This window comes from Gracilinanus agilis, chromosome 2 (genome assembly GCF_016433145.1).
Source record: "Gracilinanus agilis isolate LMUSP501 chromosome 2, AgileGrace, whole genome shotgun sequence".
Classification (NCBI taxonomy): Eukaryota; Metazoa; Chordata; class Mammalia; order Didelphimorphia; family Didelphidae; genus Gracilinanus; species Gracilinanus agilis.
Genome location: NC_058131.1, coordinates 600,860,375 through 600,884,953, shown reverse-complemented (window position 1 = coordinate 600,884,953; position 24,579 = coordinate 600,860,375). Strand labels below are relative to the sequence as shown.

The following is a 24,579-nucleotide window of genomic DNA, read 5'->3' as shown; positions in this document are numbered from 1 at the left end:
TTCCCGATGTTGCAGACTCTAATTATACTCCTGAGACAGGAATAGAAATCTTTAAAGCCTATCCGGATACAGAAGCCTCTCCTGATCATTTCTCTTTTAAAATAAACATTTTTCCAGCTGTCTGTCTTTCAAGAATTATAACAGGGGGCAGCTGGATAGCTCAGTGGATTGAGAGCCAGGCCTAGAAACAGGAGGTCCTAGGTTCAAATCTGACTTCAGACATTTCCCAGCTGTGTGACCCTGGGCAAGTCATTTGACCCCCATTGCCTACCCTTACCACTCTTCTGCCTTGGAGCCAATACACAGTATTGACTCCAAGATGGAAGGTAAGGGTTTAAAAAAAATAAAAAGAATTATAACAACCCAAATTGTACCAGACTTGGGCCAGAAGGTAGGAGGATGTTCTCCCCTTGTTTTAATACCTTTTCTTTTGCTATACAGCATTTGTGTTGGCTTATATGTCTGGCTTCTGATATTTCTTCTCTCCAATTCAAACAAGAACCAGATCCAACCAGACAATTTTCCTGCTGACAATGAATGAATGGAGGATTTTTCGTTAGGATTGTGAAACAAATATAACTATCTCTCCAATAGAATTCTGTAGATACCAGCCCTGTTTGGATTTTGCTTTTAATTTGAGAGGAGAAGTTACACACCAAACAACATTTGATGTCTAGAAAATAAGTTGCTCTTTATTGGGATGATTCAGCTGATTTTGAATCCAATCTGTACAAGTATGAGAGGAAAGACCTACCAGTTGGAGTCCTCAGAAGTGGTCTTTTCACTCCAGTTGCCTCTAGTCTAAGTGTAGGAACAATGTTCCTCATCTCCAGGGTTTTTGACATCATACTCCTTCAGCAATGAACAGCTATTTGAAGATGGATGGGTACAAGTGTAAAACAACAACAACAACAACAAAAGTTTCTTGGCTATGAAACCAATGAATACCAGTCTAGGTGACATTTGCTGGGAGCCGTACAGTCGAAGTCTCTTTCTCGCAGGACCTTGAGGAGCAGAAGCCCACGTCACTTTTTGCGGTTTTCTTTCTGCATAATTGTCGAGCTTTTCTGTAGCTCAAGCAAGGATTCTAGTCCGTTGTCTTTAGTAGAATCAAAGTTCTTAAGTCTGCCAACAACATAACCATGAAAAGGTGAAGCAATGTCTTTATGTTTACTGTCCTTAGACCCCCAGGTATTATGGAGATCAGAGCTTGGGGTTAATAAACAACTACTTCAAGAATGACAGGATTCACATATTAAACTTTGCTCACTCTGCAAGGTAATAAAAATTGGCAGAGGGGATCTCTAATTCAGGAACCAGATGAAGAGAGTCTTCACTGATGTATATATAGTTGACACAAGCTAAAACCCATCAGAGTACCAAGCAATAGGTGCACATTTACAATGAGATCCAAAATCTGACTTTTTCAGTTTAAAAACACTAATAATCGTTTTTATTTTGATAAAGCTTTTTATGAAAGTCTCAGAGTGGGTGGAACACTTAGAGGCAATTCAGGAATATTTCAAGTTGGAAACTTCTGACTGCCACCATCTCCTACAATTTAACTTCCTTAAGATGTCACCTAACTTTAGTCCCAAATGAAGATATTTCAGACAACAAAAGATGGAAATGAAAATGCTTTGAGAGACTTTTGCACAGAGTCCCAAATGACTGGGAGAGAAAGAGCTATTTTGTGATAATGTCCATTATTCATTCTCTCCCAGGGACCTGGTCAGAAAATGTGGGGCACACATGAGTGGAATTAAGGCATTTTGTTGATCAAGCCCAAGGAAATGTTGTTAGAAGGTATCTATAATTAGGATCTATAATTAGATATTACAGGATAAATATATATATTTCTAGGATTATATCATATGAATACATTATATTAAATATATAATATATTTATAATATACATAACAAAATATATAATGTATAAGATATTATTTATTATATATCATATAATATAAAATTAATATATAAATAAATCTATATTATAGGATAAATAAAACTAAATAACAGGCTCACTAGAGGCTGAAGGGAGTCAGTGTCACATATACAGGTAATCTTTGACAAATGTTCTCTTAAAACTTCATCTACTCAGCTGACACAGAAGGAGCCATGGCCAGGGGATGCCCGGTAGCTCAGTCAGAAGGGCCCTTTTGCAGGGATTCTGTACTAATGGTGGCAATAGAAACAGCCCTGAGGCACATAAAATACGTGAATAACCGGGTGGAGTCTCAGCTTCCACCTGGGGTGTCCAGGCATCCTCAAGTAGCGCAATGCCCTAAATGGCCTGGCAAAGTTACCATGTGGCCAGCCAATGTCTTCCAAAGCAGCCCCTGCTCGGCCCCCAAAGCCCCTTTGAAAGAGCCCCTCTCAGCAGCAGTTCTGAGCCCAGGAGCACCGTCCTGGCTGAAACTTGAGAGAGGCCACGGTCAGCCTGCACCCCTAGCACAGCCAGTTTACCCAGGACCCGCGGCTTGTATGGTTCAACACGGTGCATTGGCTCCAAGGCAGAAGAGCGGTAAGGGCTGGGCAATGGCGGTGACATGACTTGGCCAGGGTCACACAGCTAGGAAGCGTCTGAGGCCAGATTAGAACCCTGGATCTCCTCTCTCCAGGCCTGGCTCTCCATCTGCTGAGCCACCGAGCTGCCCCCTAAGTAGATTTTGGGGGTCTGAGCTCAGACACTTACTAGTTGTGTGAATCTGGGCACGATGCTGAACTTCTATTTGCCTCCATTTCCTCAACTACAAAATGGAAATGATGCTCGTGCCCCCCTCTCGGGCCCTTGTGAGGATGGGAGGCGCTTGCAGGCCCGGCCCATGGAAGCGCCTCCAGCCCACTCCGTGCTTCCACCTTCTTCACCGACCCCACAGCATGAGAACCCCGTGGCCTGGGACCTCATTTCTGCGTAAAACTGAAGAGCTGAGAAAAGGGCCTGGGACAGGGGGTGGGCCTCGATGGTCCCTGCAGACCCCTCCCAGCTTAGCACGGTGGTGGGAGAGGGGAGACACGGAGGTTTCGTGGCACCATCTACCGGCTACCTTGAGAACTGCATGAAACGACTGGCCTGGTGGGCAAGAGTCCAATTAGAGACAGTTGACAAAGGTATCGCGGCTTAGAGCAGAGGTTCTTAACCTTTTTTAGTGTGTCATGAACCCTGGGGGGGCGGGGGTGGGGGTGGAGGGGACTCTAATGATCTCCATTTTACAGTTGAGGAAACCGAGGAAAACAGAGGCCAAATGACTTGGCCAGCGCCCTACAGCTAGTAAGTGACTGACACCAGACCCCAGAAATCTGTTTCGCTCATACATAGCTGAACCGTACAAAGGATGGGTCCTGGGGAAACCGGATAGGCTTTTCCTCTCTCAAGTTTCAGCCATGACCATGGTGCTCTTGGCCTTAGAACTGCTCGTGGGAACTACTCGAAAGGGGCCTGTGAGGCTTCAGGGTAACAGGAGCTTCTCAATGCATAAAATAAAGTACATGAGATCTGAAAGGAAACCAATTCATATTGAAATACGATTATCAAACAGATTTTTAAAAAATAAGACTCATGGTTAAGGACCCTTGGCTTAGGTAATGGAAACACCAATATTTTCTGAAGTTCCTGGAATAAGTTGTAGAGAATCTTTCCTTAGAAGTTTTCAAAAAAACTTAGTAAAGTTCACTTTTTTTTAAAGGATTGATTAGGCAGTTTGTTTGGAAACGGAAGGAACTAGATTACAGGATCATAAATTTGGAGCTAAAAGAGACCTCAGAGGCCATTTTTTTCACTCTCATTTTGCATATAAAGAAACTGAGGCTTAGATTGGTCATATGCCAGGCTCTGGATCACATAGCAGGATTTAAACCCAGGTCTTATTGACTCTCAAGGATGCAGTCTTTTGATTCTGTGAAAAATCAAGGAAGAAGTACTTCATAGGCAGACTAGAATTGGATCGTATTTTAAGGAAAACAATAGCACAACTTAAAGGTGTTCATTTTCTCAAACCAATTGATCAAGAGAAGACCTCTGGGATCATTCTCTTTAAAAATGACTTTAAAAGACAAATTACAGGAAAAAATAAGAGATGGGAAGGGAAAAAAAAAACAAATGAAAATCCTTCATACTGCCCTAAACTCAGCACTCTATTTTTCACTAACCTACTTAGGATATGAGAGTAAGAGTGCAGAGCTGGATCCTTGTGGGAACAGGTGATATGCAGAAAATGGAGCCTACTATAACACAAACCGCAGTTTCTCTAAATACAGAGAAAGCTTTGGCTTTCCCTTTGGTAAGATACAAGTATCTCACACTGGAATTGTTTACCGATTTTGTAGAAAAAATTCACATCTCTTCACCAAGGGCAATTGGTTGATGCAGCTGCTAATTTCTGATGGTTGAGAATACATAGGTTCCTCATCAGATACGGGTATGGAAGTCCTTGGTTTTTGGCAGGACTCCAATTTAAAAATGAAAATGCTATAACCATAATGTTGGAATTTTTCATTCTTTTCTAGGTCTCCTGAAAAAGAAAAGAAAAGAAACACCGTTTTCTAAGATCTAAGATCAGATCTCTCTAATGACAGGCACTTTGTTTGAATACCAGTAGGTACAGCAGGCCCCTCTTTTAAATTAGGTGGCTCAATTTCTCTTATGGGACCTTTTTTAATCTACTTGTCAAGGTGTGGTTAACTGTTTCCTGCCTTTGAGTGCCTGATTATGTAGAATAGAATGACTAAGAGAAAGATGCTTTGAGGTAATCACAAGATTTAAAAAACATCATTCTTCAAGAAAGAAGTTAGGAGAGAGAAATAGTGACTCTGGAGATTCTACTTGAAGATTAGCATCAAGGTTACACAGGATGGGTAAATATTGTCATATAACTGGATGCTGTCTTGGGTTCTTATGCTTTGTTTCCTTGTGTCTTGTGCCTATATCTTGTCTTCAGTCTAAGTGACTTAAGCTTTGTCCCTTCCCCACAGTGTTTGAGTTCTTTATAAATCAGAATCAAAGTGAAACAAACCAGGCAGATCTCAATCACTTCTTTTTTTTTTTTTTAATTCTTACCCAATTTTATTTTATTTTTAGTTTCAAATGATCTCCCTTTCCCCATGCTCCTTCTATTGAGAAGGCAAGAATAGGTGGTTCAGTGAATTGAGTCAGGCCTAGAGACAGGGGGTCCTAGGTTCAAATTTGACCTCAGATTACTTCCTAGCAGTGTGACCCTGGGCAAGTCACTTAGTCCCCGTTGTCTAGCCCTTACCACTCTTCTGCTTTAGAACCAATACACAATACTGATTCTAAGACTGAAAGCAATGGTGGAATGATCAATCTAATCATAACTTGAATGACAGACTGAGCTACTCTCAGCAGTGCAACGACCCAGGACTACTCTGAGGGACTCATAACAAAGAATGCTATCCACCTCCAGAGAACTGTTAGAGTGAGAATACAGATCAAAGCACGTGGCTTTTCACTTTAATTTATTTTGGTTTTTATTTTGAGGTTTTGGTTTTATATGATTATTCTCTTACAAAAATGAACACTATGGAAACATGTTTTGCATGAAAATACATGAACAACCCAGATCAAATTGTTACTAGCTCTAGGACGGGGGAGAAAAGGGAGGGAGGGAGACAATTTGAATCATAGAACTTCAGAAAAATTATGTGGAAATTTGTTATTACACGTACTTAGAAAAATAAAATATCTTTATAATAAAAAGAAATCTTCATTCTGTACTCTGAATCCATCAGTTCTCTATTTTTAAGTAGATAACATTTTTCATCAACTGTGGTAGGTATTAGATTTTTTTTTTTTTAAACCCTTAACTTCTGTGTATTGACTTATAGGTGGAAGAGTGGTAAGGGTAGGCAATGGGGGTCAAGTGACTTGCCCAGGGTCACCAGCTGGGAAGTGTCTGAGGCCGGATTTGAACCTAGGACCTCCTGTCTCTAGGCCCGGCTCTCAATCCACTGAGCTACCCAGCTGCCCCTAGGTATTAGATTTTAATCTTACAAATAAGGTATTTACTACAATAGTTAGTCACAAGGCCTAGCCAAAGAGTTATCTGAAAGAGGGCAGAGGGCAGTGGAATTTGCTCTAGGAAATATATAGGGGAAGGACTGTTTCTGCCAACATTAATTATTATCTGTTTGGGCAGCACAGAATTCAAATTGGTCTTTATAAGAAGAGAGTGAAAAGACTGAGGGTACACACCTCCTTTCTACAGGTTATTAAGGAGAATTAAGTTTTCCTTGACAGAATGGAGGTATTCCAAGGAGGAAGCAAAGAAGAAAAAGGATGTGAAGAGGCTTTTGACCTGCCAAGATTTAGAAGGATAGGAGAATATAACACAGACAAGGAAGTGAAGTGTGTTGTGTAACAGGTAATAATAAAAAGAAAAATAATGCATACTTCTACAGTGCTTTAAGATATGCAGAGCAGGGCAGAGCCAAAATGGCAGAGAAGGTACACAGACTCACCTGATCACTACCAAATTACTCTCCAAAAAACTATGACGTAACACCTCAAAATGAAATCTGGAGCACTATAACCCACAAAAAGATGGGGCGAAATCATTCTTCAGCCCAAAACAACTTAAAAAACCAGCACAAATGATCCCTTGCCCCAGGGCAGAAGTAGAGCCCAAAGCAGTAGGCCACACAGCAGGCCCTATGGGGCAGCTGAATCAGCTGCAAAGGCTTCCTGAGCAATCAGACACATGTGAGAAGCGGGGTTGGACAACTCCTCAGAAGGAGATTATAGGGTCCAAACTCTTGTCACAGGGCCCATACGGAGATCCACTCATTGTCCTGGGCTGTGGTCTCAGGATGAGGAACAGCACTAGCACACAGGGGACCTTGGCCACCGTTTGAAGGTGGAAAAGAGTGCTTGTGGTTGCTTGCAGAACAGCGCGCAGGCTGGAAGAATATTTAATATACATCTCCTTACATCCTACCGCCTTAGAAGAACTGAAAGTTGAGAAGTCCCAGAGCTAAGGCACAGTAGTGAAGTGAGCAGAAGCAGGAGAAAGTTGTCCATAGTGACTGCAATACTGTAGGATGAACAACTGTGAATAACTTAGCTATTCTCAGAAATACAGTGATTCAAAGCAATCCCAAAGGACTCGGGGTGAAAAATGCTATCTTCCAGAGAAAGAATTGATGGAGTCAGAACTCAACCAAAGCAAACTTTTTTCACCTTTTCACTTTTTTTGTTCAAGTTTTCTTCCCCAAAAGAATGGATATGGAAAAACGTTTTATACGATTACACATGTAAAATCTATATCAGATTGCTTAGCATCTCAGTAGTGGGAGAAGGGGACCCAGAGGTTAGGGAAGGAAAGAATTCAAGACTCAAAATTCTCTTAAAAATGCTTTGACATGTAATTGGGGAAAAACTAAATTTAAAAAAAAAAAAGATTTGCAAAGAACTTTACAGACATTATGCTATTTGATCAAAACACAGATATGAGATTTCTTCCCGTGGAGGTGGGAATTAGAGCTTCTTTTTCACCAAGGAATCGTGATGTTGACCCACAGGTGCCACCTCAATGAATGAATGAAGAATAGACAAAGAGTGGTGGTTGGTAATTCTCCACTAACGCATACTGAGGTAGTTGAGGTCAGGGGGCATGTTGCTGGTACGTAACAGAGCACCTCCTGGGACTTGTCACATTTAATCACTACCTACTTCTAGTGATTCATGAAGGAATTCAACAATTGCACTAAGAACTATCAAATCTTAAGAGGAAAACAAATTGAAGATCTTTGGTACATTCATGGATTAAAATATGGGGATGATGGGTTTTAAGGAGGGATATAATGTTCCTAACAAAGGCTTTTAAAATAGTGTTTATAATTTAAAAGAGAGTTTTAAAATGAAAAGGAGGGGGGTGGGTAGCTAGAGATGGGAGGTCCTGGGTTCAAATCTGGCCTCAGACACTTCCTAGCTGTGTTACCCTGGGCAAATTACTTAACCCCAATTACCTAGCTCTTACCACTCTTCTGCCTTAGAACCAATACACAGTAATAATAAAAATTTAATTAAAATGGATGGAAAGAGATAAAACTGTTTACTTTGATCCAACACAACTGATTCTATATTGAGCAGCAGATCAACAAAGGAGGAAAAGCAGTAGAGAAAAACAGCAATTCATAGAAGACAATATTTTTTTTTTATTTGGGAGTTATTTGGGAGACCCAATGGAGAGAAAAAAAGAAAGTGGTTTTGTTGTGGGATTATACTACAAACCACTTGGACAGAAGGAGGAATTATATGCCAAATTTAAGAAACATCATAAATTTGGTACAGAAGCACAATACTTCAGTGATGGAGGACTTCAACTATTTATATTTCTGCTACAGTTTTCTTTCTCTGTCAAAAGTGGAGATGCTGACCCATTTGTGCCTTGCCTTGGAAATAATCTCATCCTTTAAAAGCTAGAGAAAGTGATAAAAGAAAATTGTCAGTCTGAACCAAATGCTGTCCAACAAGCAAACATCTTGGCGTAGAAGATAGGGCTTGAACTTGAAGCTGGGAAGTCCCGAGTTCAAATATGACCTCAAGCATTTACTAGAAGTGTGAACCTGAATAAAGCCACACAATCCCTTTGGTTCTCAATTTTCTAACTTGCAAAACAAGGGATTTGGACTCATTGATCTTTATAGACTCTTTTAGCTCTAAATCTATAATCCTGTCATGTTGGTGAGCTGAAAGTGATCATTCCAACATAGAATTCATGGCAGAGAAGAAAAAGGCCAGTCAGAATCTGACATGTCCCTTAAATCTGTGACAGCAGTTTTCAAAAGGGTCAAATAAACGACAAGTGATATTTTACATGGGAAGTGGGTCCAAAAGGGATAGGAACTCTCAAAAATGAAAATTCTGAAATTCCAATGAGGAAGAAAAGACATTTATCTAACTGTTGCTACACAGGGAACTCAGCATCCAACTCAAGTTTTTAAAAGACATATATATAAAAGACACAGAACATAATCTCTGAAGAAATAATTACACTGAGTATCATGTGGCGAAGTGTATGGTGGGTGTGAATAGGAACACATAACCAATGAAGAATTTCAGTGAATGAGAGTAAAAGATGTCATCAAAGAATTATATGAACAAAAGAAAAGATGGGCTCACCAAGTGGCAACAATAAGGGATAGCAAGGGATAACACATGGGAAGATATGCACTGTGGTAGTGAAGGACTGGCAGGCATGGATGGCTTGTGATCTGTCTTACTAGAGGGAACATTCAATTCAATGAGATCACAGATCTATTACAGTATTTCCTTCACTGAAAATCTTCAAGCAGAAGCATTAACTTGTTGAGCATGTTGTAGGAGGGATCCTTGGTTGGGTAGGGTTTGGACCAGACCATCTCAAGGGTCCTTTCCAGGGATGACATTCTATGATTCAGTTAATGTTAAAAGGGGAAGAGGTTCTAGGAACATCTAGTCCTTTCTCCACAGGATTCACTTTGTGAAAGGAAATACAAGCTGAAAAAGAGGGTCAATCTGGCTATATTTCCTGGGTTTTCAAACTCTCCCATCCTTGAATGAGGGGTTAAAGCAAAGAATGCTTCAGTCTTACCCCGGATGAGCACAGACTGGGTTTCTGAAATAAAGGCAAACACGGGCTGCCAGGGGTTTGCCAAATGATGAGAGGCAGGAGAATCCAATTCACAGATGATCTCTGAGTTGGTCACATTCATGACATAAACCGATCCATCCAAAACAAAGAGTAGTACCTAGGGAAGCAAACAGAGAGTGAAGTTATTACAGGTATTGCAGATTATGTTTGTTGCCAGTATTCTTCACTCCCAGAAAAGATCTCTGAGGACTGTGAAGTGAAAATGATTGGGAATCTTATGGCAGAATAATGGAAATCATTGGACAACATCATGCCAAAGAAAGTTTAAACTGCTACTACTCACCCAGTTCCTCAAACCAACTATAAGCTTTACATTAAGATATGGGAAATTGAAAACAGTCCATTAAACAATTTTTTGTTTGTTTCTTTAGCTAGAGAACTATTTAACTTGTGGTTATTTGCTAATAATGAAAGGAGTAGTGATTTCAGGCCCCTGCACTGAGCTAGGAATCATGTATATTCCTACCAAGTGTCACAGGACCAAGGCTAAATTAGCCCATCAATGTTTTAGAGGAGTTCCAGGGCCTCCAAAAGTATGAGCATTATTCCTATAGTCTCTGCTTATTTTAGGTCTTCCCCAAATTTAAAGATTAAAAGTTACTTACTTACCAAGGGAGTTAAAAATGGAATGGGAGCCACAACACAAATTGTTTCATTTGGATGCTTCACAGGCCTGTGAAAAACAAGAAGCTCATTATGGAACAATTAGAAGAGTAGTCCTGCAATTCAAAGGCAGAGATTTATGGGCCTCTTCTTTAGTCCGTTATCAAATTCCATTCGCCTGAAAGCATGCTTGCCATTGTACATACCTGTGGGAAAGAAAGCACTTACACACTGGCCGAACTGCATTATTCCATTTCCATTCACCTACATGTTAGAAAGAAGAATGAGGATATTGTGGAGGAGCCGCTTTTTGTCAGGCAAACAGTAAAACACAAAAATGCCTGTCATTATGTTTCTCTAAGTCCACAGTAAGCTTTGTTGAGATCACTAACCTTTCCACAACCACACTGATGCTGGGTTCACTGGCTTTTTCGGTTTTCACCAGGTAAAGAGACCCATCAGTGCACAGCACCAGAACCTGTAATTTAGAAGTGAGCACATCCTCTGGGAATGGGCAGTCCTTTAGGGTTTCATAATTCTTTAAGAAGTGAAGACTTCTGCAGGAACATCCTTCTGGAAGCGAGATCACACCAAGCAAGAATCCTAGGAAAAACAAAGCCCAGGCTGGTCAAAAAGAGCTTGTACTGAGATATGAAAGATTCTCTTTAAGAGTGTCAGGATTAGTTTCATGTAGAAGGCAGTGGTTAAACTAAGTTTTCTAGTTTTTTTTAACCCTTACCTTCTGTCTTAGCATCAATTCCAAGACAGAAGAGAGGTAAGGGTAGGCAAAGGGTGTGAAGTGTCTTGCCCAGGGTCACACAGCTAGGAAGAGTCTGAGGCCAGATTTGAAGCCAGGATCTCCCGTCTCTAAGCCTGGCTCTCAATCCACTGAGCCACCAGGTTACCCCACTAACCAGTCTTATGAGAGTACTTAGGACTAAAGAAGGGGGTATATTTATAGGATAAAGATCCATCAAAGCCAGTAAGAATATATCAAGTATCTTCTATGCCTCAGGTGCTGAGCTGGGCACTGGGGACACAAAGACAAAAATGAAACCATTCTTGCCCTTAAGGAGTTACATTCTACCATGGGAGAAAACAGGTACATCTGTAAGTATATGCAGAATATAAAATCTTTAAAAAGGTAATTTAGGGAGGGAAGGAACTAGCATTTGGGAGAATCAGGATAAGCTTCAAGGAGAAGGCAGTGCTTGAGCTAAGTCTTTCATTTATTTATTTATAATGCTTACCTTCTTAGAATTAATACTAAGTATTGGTCCCAAGGCAGGAGAGTGGTAAGGGTTTGGCATTTGAGGTTAAATGATTTGCCTAGGGGTCATACAACTTGGATATGTCTGGGATCACATTTTAACTCAGGACCTCATGTCTCTAGGCCTGGCTTTCAATCTACTGAGCCACCCTGCTGCTCTTTGAGCTAAGTCTTTTTTTTTTTTTTTTTTTTTTTAAACCCTTACCTTCCATCTTGGAGTCAATGCCGTGTATTGGCTCTAAGGCAGAAGAGTGGTAAGGGTAGGCAATGGGGGTTAAGTGGCTTGCCCAGGGTCACACAGCTAGGAAGCATTTGAGGTCAGATTTGAACCTAGGACCTCCCATCTCTAGGTCTGGTTCTCAATCCACTGAGCCACCCAGCTGCCCCCAAGCTAAGTCTTAGAAATATAGATAGGTCCTGATTAATGCAAGTTTGAATAATGTGAAATTTGATTTAGTTTGAATTATAAAATGATACGAGGTGGCATACAATGTCCCAAAATTCAATTAATGAGATGCTGCAAACTAGTTGAGGATTTTAACCGGCCACCGTATCTTCAGGCCACACTTGCCCATTATAATGTGTAAATGTGACCAGTGCTATACACCATATTACTAAGAGTTTTTTGATTCTTTTTTTCATAGTGAAATAAGCAGAACCAGGAGGACATTGTACACAGTAACAGCAATATTGTATGATGATCAAGGGTGAAAGACTTAGCTATTCTCAGTAATACACTGATCTGGGACAATTCTGAAGGATTTATGACAGGGAATGCTATTCACTTCCAGAGAAAGAACTGTTGGAGTCAGATGGAGATAAAAACATATGATTTTTCACTTTAGTTTGTGTTTTTATTTTGGGGTTTGGGGTTCCTATGAGCATTCTCTTACAATAATGACCAATATGGAAATATGTTTTGCATGATAAAACATATATAACCCAGACCAAATTGCTTACCATCTCTGGGAGCGGGGGGAAGGAAAGAAGGAGGAAGACAATCTAGGTCTTATAAGTTCAGAAACCATATACTGAAAATTATTATTATATGTAATTGAAAAAATAAAATATTAAAAAAATAGATGAAGATCCTGGAAAAGGTCATTAAAAAAGGTAAAAAGAAGTCCTCAGCAAATTGAATAAAAAGACTAACTTCAGATGGAAACACTGCCAATATAAAAAAGAAGAGGGTTGTTATTACATTGGAAAAAAATTGATATTATTAAATGGCATAAATGTGGTGATAGAAACTCTAAAGGAATATAATACTTCAGAATGCCTGAAATCTGTGGTAGAGAATAAATACTGTAAAACATCGAAATGAAAGAAAAGGAAAAGTTGTATCTGCTTTTTGTGGTTTACACACAATGAAAAGGCAGACAAATGTTAATAATCTTTCCCCATTTCAGTACTTCCTTCACATAACTGGTAAACTGATCTTCCTAGAGATCTGACACTGCCATTCTTGATAGACTCCATTGACTCCTTACCTCTTCCAAGTTATAAAATCCTGTCGGGTATTCAGGGTTCTTCATGATCTGGCCCTCTCCTATCTTTCCAGGCTTCCATATATTAACTTCTTTCATTGTATTCTGGGATCCAGTGAAGCAAGCCTTCTCACTGTCCTCAAACAAGAAACTCTATCTCCCAATTCTATGTCTTTTTCTAGGATATCCACCATACCTGGAATTCTCTTCCTCATTCTATTTCATGACTTCTCTGGCTTCAAGGCTACTCCAATCTCATTTTCTACAGAAAGTTCTTCTTGAACCCCCTTAATTCTAGGGTCATCCCTCTGTCGATTATTTCCAGTGCAGCCCATCTATACCTTCTTTGTACATAATTGTTTGCATTGTCCCCCATTAAACTGTGAGTTCCTGAAGAGCAAGGGCTGTCTTTTATCTGCCTTTGTATCTCTATTACTTAGCACAGCACCTGGAACATCGTAAGTACTTAATAAATGTTAAATGGTTGATTAACTAATAATTATAGAAAGTGTGTTTGCTGGATGGATTGAAGATTATAATAAAATAATAAAAAAATTATTCCTTCTTAGTAGAGCAGCTATTAGAACAAAAGCTTCAAGTTTATAGCATCAAATATAAGCAATGAATGTTTTACAATATAAGCAATGAAATAAAATGAAAATGAAGTGCATAATGAAGAAACTTCTACTGTAAGTAGTAGTTGCTATGTGTGTTAGTGGAAATTTGGGGTTCTTTGAGGTCCTTGGTCTTAATATCAAGATCCATGACATAAAATTCCTGTAGATGTTTAGAGGACTTGAAAACTACATTTCCCATGATTTCTCTTGTGCAATATAGGTGGGCAGGAAGTGTGATTATGTAGACAAAGGTATAAAGTCTCAGAACCTGATTGAGATGCTTTTTTACCCCTGCAGAACAAGCCAGGTAGGCAGAGGTAATGGCGAGGCATTTGAATTAGATCTTAGCAGGCATGTGGCTTTCTTAATTACCAATATGGCTTTAAATAAACTATTAAGTATTTTGAATATATCCATCTATATCAATATTATTTTTAACATATGTTAAAAACTGAGTTCAGTGGAATAACATTAAAATTACTAGAGAGGTGGTCAGTACAGATGAGAATGTGGCAGCTATCTTTATGTTTTGAATAAAATAAATAATCAAAGAAAGTAAATACAGAGATTAACAAATTTTTAATATGGATGAAATGGCTGGAAAGGATGCCTTCTCAAGCTAAGGATTTAGTGTCCAAGGACCACCTCACCCTTGTTTTCAGCATTAACATTGGAGGGTATTATAAATTAAAACTGATGCTTATTGGTTTCCAAATTCTCTTGATCTGAGAAGCTACAGCCATCCATTGCTCCTAGTTCTTTGGTGGTGTAAAAATAAATGGCGAGAACTATAAAAATAAATTCGGAAACTATGCCAATAAAGGTTCAAAACTATTCAGATACTTTTGATAGATGTAATCAAAAGTATCTTCAGTGATAAAGTGAAGTGAAGCTCATATGTGAACTTCTCTTCAGGCCTAGGTGCAAGAATGCTAAAGAGACTCTTATTATAAAAAATAAACTATTTATTGAAAATATATATAAGGATAACTTCTAACTCTAAGGGATTCTAACTCCACCCAAATAAAGATCCCTGGTTCTGCAAGAAACCACTTCTCCTATTTTCACAGGCTACACTAATTCTTCCTGATCTGACTAACCCAAAATTTTACTATTCTAAATAAACTAATACTAATTATCCTTATAATTCTTAACTTCACCTTAAAGTTATAAAATAACAAAAGCTAGCTGGTTGAGTCTCAACAAGAATCAAGTTAGGACTCTGAGCCTTAACAGACTCAGAGTCCAAACCAAAGACCAGGAATTTTTTTGGTCTTCTCAGATTTAAATCAATCTATTAAAACAGCACTAGATAGTCAATAGTGTTTCCCAAGCTGGAAAAAGAAAACACTCATCTCCTTCAGGTCTTTCCCTCAGACAGTGAGAGAGAGAGAGACAAAGATGCTACCTCCTCCAGCCCTGAGAGATAGAAAGAGTCCCTGTGTGTGACTCTGCCAACTGCCAGAGACCAACTGCCACTCCCCGAGAGAGTAACTGTCACAGAAAAACTGTTACAACCCCCCGCACCAACTGTCAACATTTGAAACTGACACTGTCTCAGAACTTTCAAACTCCAATTCTTTCTCAAACCACCTGCTTCACTTCTTTTCTCTAAACTAATATAACATGTTAGACTTATTTTCTAATATCATCCTTATAGTGGTCAAATAAGAAAGATGGGTGGAATAACCTTTCAAGTTATTTTAGCCCAACTGTTGAAAAACAATGCAGGTATAATAATGTGACATTTAAAGCATTATTTATTTTATTTTTCTTCACTTATGTGACTTTTTTCTCCACTTGCATGTAAATACAATTTTTGGCATTTATTTGCTAACATTTTGATTTCCACATTCTTTCCCAGTTTGATATTGGTTATGTTATCTATGTGCAGCATTACTGATTTTAGAAAATGCTGTTAAGTTAGAGGTGAACAAACTAAAGCCTCAAAGCCAAGTCTGGCCTGCTTTCTTCATTCCTAGGTCCAGCAAGTAAAAGAAGGGTTTTTACATTTTAAAATAAAGTTTTATTGTAATTAAAAATTAAAAACCATTTTTGGCTGAGGGCATACAAAAGTGAGTGGTACAAAAGCAGATAGGACAAGATTTGGGCTCCAGCCCATAGTTTGCCCAATGCCTCCCTCCCCAACTACACTTGGCTCATTTTGTGGAAATGTTAGCATGCAAATTCTTTGAGATATAGCTAAACTTCTCAGGGCCTATCACTGTATGTTTGAAGATTTAAAGAAAAAGAAGACACTTTATTCTATGCAGCTAGAATATTTCAAATGAATTTTGACATTTATACCATAATTTATCATATTGTCTATGTTGGCTTATCTTTAGGCACAATATTCAGGAAGTAAAATAATAATAATTTTTCTTTCTACAGACTTATTACTTTATAATAAACTCAAATCAGAAATATATTTTTCTTATCTTTTGCTGTCATATTACATTAATGCACAGATATACTTATTTTTCTTAAAACCGTCAACCAATGACCATATTTTACATATGATTATAACTTTGAATAATGTAAATTTGAATAATGCTATGACTTCATGGGATCACTATTCACATAATTGGGGATCTAGCTAAAAAGAGATTCTATGAGGCAGAGGAGAGTAAAAAAAGCATTCCAAGCATGGGTGAAGTTAGATTAGGCAAAGACATTGAGGTGGGATATGGAGTGGCATGCACAAGGAATAATGAGGTCAGTTTGACTGGATTGTAGCATGTGGGAAGGGGATTAATGTATAACAGGGCTGGAAAATTAGGTTGGGGTCACGTTCTGATGAATTTTAAGTGGAAAACAGAGTGATTTATATTTTATCTTATAGGCAACAGAAGTTCATGAATAGGGAAATGACAATAGTCAGATTTCTCACTTATGAAAAATCACTTTAATTAAAATTTTTTTAATATGCAAAAATCTGCTTTCTTTCCCTCTCTACCCAACCCCATTGAGAAAGAAAAAGAAAGTCATTATTGCAAACATGTATAACTAAGCAACGAATTTATGTATTGGCTATATCTGATGTACATGTATATACATGTAACATTGAGTATGTGTCTCATTCTGCACCGTCATCTTTTACTCTGCTACCAGTAAGGAGATAGCATTTTTTGCTACCTCAGAGACAGCATTTTTCATCAGTAGTCCTCTAGAAATCTTAGTTGTTTATTATTCTGATCAGTGTTCCTAAGTCTTTCAAAGTTGACAAAGATCTATGGGAACTGATGCAGAATGAAATAAGCAGAACTGGGAGAACATTGTATATGATAACAGCAATATTAGATGATGATTATCTGTGAAAAACTTGGCTACTTTCAGCAATGCAATGATCTGGGACAATCCTGAAAGACTTATGACAGGGAATGCTATCCATCTCTAGAGAAAGAACTGTTGGAGTTGTCTTTCACATCAATATATTTATGATTTTATTTTGGGGTTTTGGTTATGTATGAATGTGCTCTTACAGCAATGACCAATATGGAAGTGTGCTTTGCATGACAATTAAAAATAAAACATTGTTATTATATAAATTGCTCCTCTGGTTCTGCTCAGTTAACTCCACAAGTCTTCCCAGGTTTCTTAGAAACCATTCCCTTCATATTTCATACAGCACAAGATACATATATACCATTCTATATATATAAAACATAATTTGTTTGGTCATTGCCCCATTTGATGGGAACTCCCTCAGATTCTCATTCTTTGTTATCTCAAAAAGAGTTACAAATATTTATGTATATCCTTAGACCTTGTTTTGCTTAGGCCTAATCCTTCCCTTAATTTACTTTGTCTTGCCCTTCTCCCTTTTTCTTTCTTGCAGAAATACAAAAATGTATTTCTGTATATAACCGTATAACCGTGTGTGTGTGTGTGTGTGTGTGTGTGTGTGTGTGTGTGTGTGTAGTGTATGTGTATTCTTCCTTCTTTTGATTAGTTGAGAGTGATGGTCAAGTGTCAGCTGTTATCCCTACCTCTTCCTACTTGTATAGATTTTTGCTAATACAACCTGATTTTGTGAAATAATTTCCCCCATTTTTCTTCTCCCTTCCCCCTTCTCAATATATTTCTTTCTTTCTTTCTTTTTTTTAAAATACAACCCTTACTTTCTTAGTCTTAGTAACAACTCTAACTAAGGCAGAAGGGCAAAAGCTAGGCAGTTGGAGTTAACTGACTTGCCCAGGGTTACATGGTCCGGAAAATGTCCAAGGTCAGTTTTGAACCCAGGTCCTCCCAACTCCAGGTCTGACACTCTATCCACTGTGCCACCTGGCTGCCCCTTTTGATATATTTCTATTCCTTCTCTTTCCAGTGTTCTTTTATGATCATTAAAACTTAACAGAACTGCTTCTAGGCCTATAGTCTAATTAGAATTCCTCTATAACCTCAGAAGATAGGGTTCAGAGGGAACACGTATCATCTCCCCATATTTCCCCGTATCCTTGTGTTATCCTAACAATTGTTTCTTCAAGCTTATATTTTTATGCTGCTTTTGATTCCCATGTTCACACTTTAAATACTCATATAAAATCCAAACCCCAAAATAAAAACCCAAATAAACTAAAGTGAAAAATAACATGCTTTGATCTGCAACCTATCACAGCACTGTATTCTGTAGCCTGGGTGCTGATGGGCTTGATGACTATTGCTTAATAAGAGTGTAGAAAAGGTTTATAGGAGAATAGGAAGGGTTTATAAAGCCTTAAAATGTATATAAATAATAAAATAAATATAATGCCACCACTTCACGGATTTTCACCTATTTCAGGGGTCTCTGGAACATAACTCCCGCGATAGGTATAGGATCGCTATATTTTACATGGAATTTCTTTTTCTATCTCTTTGTTGGTAATATATAGAAATGTTGATGATTTATGCGGGTTTATTTTGTATCCTGCAACTTTTGCTAAAGTTACTAATTATTTCAACTAGTTTTTAACTTGATTCTTTAGGATTCTCTAAGTATACCAGCATATCATCTTCAAAGAGTGATAATTTGGATTCCTCATTGACTACTTTAACTCAAATGTCTTTCTCTTTTATTGCTAAAGCTAGCATTTTTAGCACAATATTAAATAACAGTGGTGATGATCTTATCGAGAAGGCTTCTAATCTATACCCATTGCAGATGATACTTGCTGGTGGTTTTAAATAGATACTACTTATCATTTTAAGGAAAGGCCCATTTATTCCTATGCTTTCTAGTGTTTTTAACAGAAATGGGAGTTGTTGAAGGTTTTTTCTGTTTCTACTGAGATAAATCATGTGATTTCTGTTAGTTTTGTTACTAAACAAGCCTTACATTTCTGGTATAAATCTCACTGGTCACAGTAAAGGTTCCTTTTGATATATTTGTGTAGTCTCTTTGCTAATATTTTATTTTAGATTTTTTATTGATATTTCTTAAGAAAATTGGTCTGTAATTTTCTATTTGTTTTTGTTCTTCATGTCTTAGGTATCAGCACCGTATTTGTGTCATAAAAAGAATTTGGTAGGACTCCTTCTTTGCCTAGCTTTTTTCTTTAAACTCTTGATTCATCTCTTATAAGAACTGTAGTTGAATTTGTGCCAGAATTGAAAGGTTTTGCTTGTAATGTTGTAGAGTGATTTATCCAGGGTCAAATAGCCAGTACATATTTGTGGTAGGATTTGAACTCCAGTCTTCATTTTTAAAAAATAATTAATTTATTTTTTTAACCCTTACCTTTGGTCTTGGAGTGAATACTGCGTATTGGCTCCAAGGCAGAAGAGTGGCAAGGGCTAGGCAATGGGGGTCAAGTGACTTGTCCTGGGTCACACAGCTAGGAAGTGTCTGAGGTCAAATTTGAACCTAGGACCTCCCGACTCTAGGCCTGGCTCTCAATCCACTGAGCCATCCAGCTGCCCCCATGAACTCAGGTCTTGATAACTCTTAAGTCCATCACTCTACCCACTCTACCACCTAGTTGCACCAAACTTAATAGGGTGAACGTCAAAGGAGGGATCGATGAGTGAGGGTATCAAAGAGGAAAACCAGATGTATTCTAATGCTGACCAGTGTGATGATGGAGGAAAGGTATGAAAGGAGTTGAAATTGAGGATGGCCAGGAATGTGGTATCATTTTGGGGATATCTAAGAGTACTAGAAGTTGGAAAGAGCAGGAGAGGAATAGACGCAAAATGGAGGAAATCTGTTAATTTCAGAACAGAAATTTCAGAGGACAAAATTTCAGGGGGCAAGCAGAGGAAAAATTGGCTACGGGGAAGGCAGAGTTAAAGTTAAAGAGGATGAAGATGAAAGAAATAAAATAGGGATTAAGGATGGGGTAATTAAGCATTAGAGAGACTGGGAGAGTAACAAGTGATGGTATCTTGATAGGCTTTGGGAGTAGGAAGGAAATAATTCTTTTTGAAGATAGTAGATTATTGGAGAACACTATTTTATGATAATTGAGTCTTTTCCCCATTTCATACACTGATGCCTCCCTTTTAATATGTCACAATCATTCCTAATAATTAATTGAAATCTATAAGCAATCATGACTGAAAGCTTACTTGACACTGCTTTCCCATATTTACCCACTAACCTCATGAGGAGGAATGTAAGAACATTACCTTTCAAGACAACCATGAAGTCAGGCATTCTAGCCTCTCACAAATAAGCTGCATATAACAGGTGTTTGATAAATATTTATTGAACAGATTTGAATAAATAAATCATGGAATAGCTTAATTGGCTCAAGATGATAGTAATAAGAAATAGGTATTGTGGAAAGAAGGCTGGTTTCAAAAAGCAGACCTCAGTTCAAATTTTGAGATTCTTCAAAAGCACTGGACTGATGTCTTCTGCCTCTAAATCTATGATCCTGTCATCCTAAAGGTTACTTCCATCAGTGACCTAGCACTAAGGAGTTTTAAGATTGTTCAGAAGATCTTTACATGTTAAGCCCTTTTCATGTGGCAACATTACAAATATCACCAAGAGACCCTCAAAGAATCTGTTTATTTTGGTAATAGGAAGGCAATAGACAACTCACCTTGGGCTCTGTCCCACATTGTGATTACTCCATCTTCACAAATCAGAATTACAAAAGATGAGCAAGGACTAATGGCTGACTTAATAATTGGTGATGCAGTTGGCCATACTCCCTCAGACTTCAGATCAGAATCTAATGGAAGAGAAGCTCCATTTACTTCAAATCTCTCTTAATAGTAGTTTCTCTCATTTTTCAGTCCTTGTTATGTTAAAATTTTAAAACAGTATTTGGAGGCAGCTAGGTGGCTCAGTAGATTGAGAGCCAGGTCTAGAGATGGGAGGTGAGGTGCTGAGTTCAAATCTGACCTCAGACACTTCCTAGACATATAATCCTGGGCAAATCATTAACCTCCATTGCCTAGCCCTTACCGTTCTTCTGTCTTAGAACCAGTACTGGTTCTAAGACAGAAGGTAAGAGTCAAAAAAAAAACAAAAAACCCAGAAGCTTGGCATTCTCAAATTTGTGTTGAGTTTAGGTCCTCTAAACATGCAGTCCCTAACTAGGGGTATTAACTGGTAGTAATGAAAAAGTAGATACCAGTGATATGGGCAGTAGGGATCTGATGAGAACAAAGTTATCAAAATTTTGTGTATCTTTCACAGCTCACTATAATAATCTCTCAAAAATGACCCTGCTTTCATTGGTCATTTCCATGGAAGGTTAGCCTGTAGCCCCCAGGAGTGAGAATAGGCCCCAATAAAATCAGAGCCATTAGCTAGCTAGAGTCAGGCATATATGATCTCACCCAAAGCACCTGAGAAGTTCTTGACTGTTCCTGGCTTATTCTACTCACTGAAGCAAACATTTCCCTGAGAATAAGGGTTAGATGGTTACACACTGACATGCTGAATTATTATCCTATGGAAAACTCTGTTTAGAGCCACTGAAGTAATCGAAATCCATTGTCTCCATCTTGTAAATCATTACTAACCATTGTCCCTGCAAAAGTCTTACCTAATCCCTTAGCTTATGTCATTTTCCTTATAAATTGTATACCCCAAATCATTAAACTTTGTCATTGTAGCAAGAAGATTGTGTGTCTCTTTTGGCCCTCCTGTAATGCCAGAAACCATTTTCCTCACCCCGGTGTGGTGACCCTCAAGCTGTCTGCTGAAGCTAGCATCTGTCATTAGCCCAGCATCCACACCTCTTGTGCCTTCTGATGTGTAAACAGAATTAGCTCTAGCCATTCATAGCTAAACTCTTACTTACCCTAGGCATAGAATGATGTCATTCTCACCTCCCTTAATGGGGAGGGGAGATGAGTTACCCACACGTGACAATAAGTAACAAATCAAGAACAAGGGACTGCCCTTTGGGCAGTGTAGAGACTGCTATTTGTCCAGTTGAATTAGAGATGGACCCACGGGAAGTGATGAAAGACATTATCTCTTTAAGTATGTTGGTTACTTCCTGTGGAGGCAGTTCCCGCCTTGAACTTGGCGCTGAAGGATCTCCTGAGACCACAGACAGCTTACACTCTGTATTGTCACGTGGGTAAGTTAGGCTGACTTCCTTGGCCGCTTCCAAACTCTGCCTTAAGTAGGCACTAGCCTATCTGGTTGCTGGGCCTTGTGGCTTGCAGCCTAATTTATTTAGCCTTTTAGCCTTCTCTCTCGTCCAGGCCTCCGCAGGCCTGGACTAGCCTCTCCCTTCCTCTTTATTCCCATACCTTTACCTTCCTAATTGTAAATAAACTGCCTAACCCGATGCTGACTTATGGAATCAACCTGAATTGTTGATTCCTGGCGGCCACACTTTAAATACATATCTATAAAATACCTAAATTTCCCTCTTACACTGAATAGATGGAAGGGGTAGAATTTTCTCATTAATTAGTGGAAGAATTGTCATAAGAGAAAGGGGCTCTGTGAACCCACCCTGTTGGTTGATCTTAGTTTTAAAGAAGCATCTCATCCTGCCATTCACAAGGAAACCAGGGCCCACCTGGCATCTTGCCATCTGACTTGCCACTGACGAACTTCAATCCAGAGGGCTAATCTTACCAATTTCTTAGGGGGTTAATCTACTCCTCTTTGGAATTCTGCCTGAGGCATGAGCTGTCCTTAATGGTCAGTGAGTGAAATGCACCTAACCCACTATAACTACCCTGCCCTAGACCAGGTTTTATATCCCATCCAATCATCTACCAGGAAACCAGGGTCTTCTTTAGACATTTTGCTATATACCTTAATGTATAAATGTAATACCCCACCTCATTCCTTGTTCTCATCTCTGAAAAGACCAAAAATTCAGTCAATACTATCCATTTTTCCTGGAAAGGTGAGACAATCAGCTGTCCTACAGCTCTACTTATAATCCCTGTGACTCCTTAGGTCAGTGATGGTGAACTTATGGCACGGGTGCCAAGGATGGTACGCAGAGCACTCTGTGGGCATGTGGCTGCTTTCCCCACCCCCACCCCCAGAATTTGTTATTAGAAAGGCAAAGGGACTCTGATGGAGCTGCTCCCCTCCCTCTCTCCACCTGCCTTGATGACATTTTTTCACATCCCCTACCCCTCTGCTCACAGGAAGCAGAGCTGGAGGGGAGCAGAGACTTTGGGCTATTACTCAATCCCTCTCTGCACTTGCTCAGGAGATTCCTCACTTCACCCTTCTCTTCCCCACTCTCTCCCCCAGGCAGCCTAATGGGAGCACTTCTTCCCTCCCCTGTGTGGGTTAAGGGTATGGGTATGTGCACCTGGCACTTGGTGAGGGGAGGGGCAAGGCATGGGGTCTGGGGGTGGGTGGGATGGGGGTGGGGCCTGGCATTCCACATCTTAAAGGTTTGCCATCGCTGCCTTAGGTCAACATTCCTTTTGCTGACCTTTACTCCCCATGTATAGAATTCTCCTATTAAAATATAAGCTCCTTTTGTTTTTTGTCAGGGCCTACCATATATTGTAGGCCTTTAATAAATGGTTTCTAATTCTTGATGATGCAGGGCATATCTCTAGGTCTTTGAGAGTGTGAGAAGTAATTTTACTCCTACCCTATTTGAGTAGACTCCAGCCATCCTAAATTATTGATTTTATCTTCATGTTAATTTCCAATCAGTATTATCCAGTTTCATGTGATTCACAGAAATAGTGACTAATTCTCTTATATGTATAGACTTTGATATATACTTATTGAATTAAGGAAAATCAATTAACCCTGATTTTACAATACAATTATGAGTAATTATCTTGAGAGGCAGCTGAATGTCTTCTTCTTGTTAGATTATGAAGCTTCTTTGAATATGCCCTTGACTTGACCATAGTTAAAGGGTCCCCACCCTAGTCTTCACCACCTCATGGCACAGGATGTCACTGGAAAGCCTTTGACTGTTTTGGGAGCCCTCTGTCCTTAGCCCCTGTACCTGATGGGATAAACCTAGGAAGAACATGACTTTCTCAATTCTTCAACGAGAATCTTTTTCTACATGTTTCAACTGAGGGACAATTTTGTCACCTCTACTCCTACCTAATTTTTTTTTTTCTTTTTTAAATCCTTACCTTCCATCTTGGAGTCAATACTGTGTATTGGCTCCAAGGCAGAAAAGTGGTAAGGGTAGGCAATGGGGGTCAAATGACTTGCCCAGGGTCACACAGCTGGGAAGTGTCTGAGGCCAGATTTTAACCTAGGCCCTCCCGTCTCTAGGCCTGGCTCTCAATCCACTGAGCTACCCAGCTGCCCCATACTCCTACCTAATTTTAATCCACCAATGAAAATGTATATTTTGAGCTGTACCTGTTTAAAAGGGATTGCACTAATAGATTATTATTTGTATTTAAAGACTACAAATGCTGTACCTTGGAATAAGGGGGCATCTCAGACTAGAAGAAGGTCTGGGATCTTATTTGATAATGGGTGTCAGATTCTTTAATAAATAGTTATTGGCTCAAAGCTCTGCCTCACTTGTCTTATTGCAGATTGG

At 39.0% G+C, this 24,579-nt stretch overlaps 1 protein-coding gene across 1 annotated transcript in view; it reads right to left on the bottom strand.

Moving 5' to 3' along the window:
- Positions 1–672: 672 nt before the first annotated feature.
- Positions 673–24,579, bottom strand: part of WDR93 (WD repeat domain 93) — a 71,168-nt gene continuing 47,261 nt past the window's right edge. Inside the window, exons 12-17 of the mRNA XM_044662492.1 lie at positions 20,659–20,790; positions 10,646–10,856; positions 10,260–10,323; positions 9,591–9,747; positions 4,319–4,514; positions 673–1,125 (exon numbers count right to left, since the gene is read on the bottom strand). Of these exons, the coding sequence (XP_044518427.1) occupies positions 1,026–1,125; positions 4,319–4,514; positions 9,591–9,747; positions 10,260–10,323; positions 10,646–10,856; positions 20,659–20,790 (860 nt within the window). The 3' untranslated portion in view covers positions 673–1,025. The remainder of the gene's footprint in view (positions 1,126–4,318; positions 4,515–9,590; positions 9,748–10,259; positions 10,324–10,645; positions 10,857–20,658; positions 20,791–24,579) is intronic.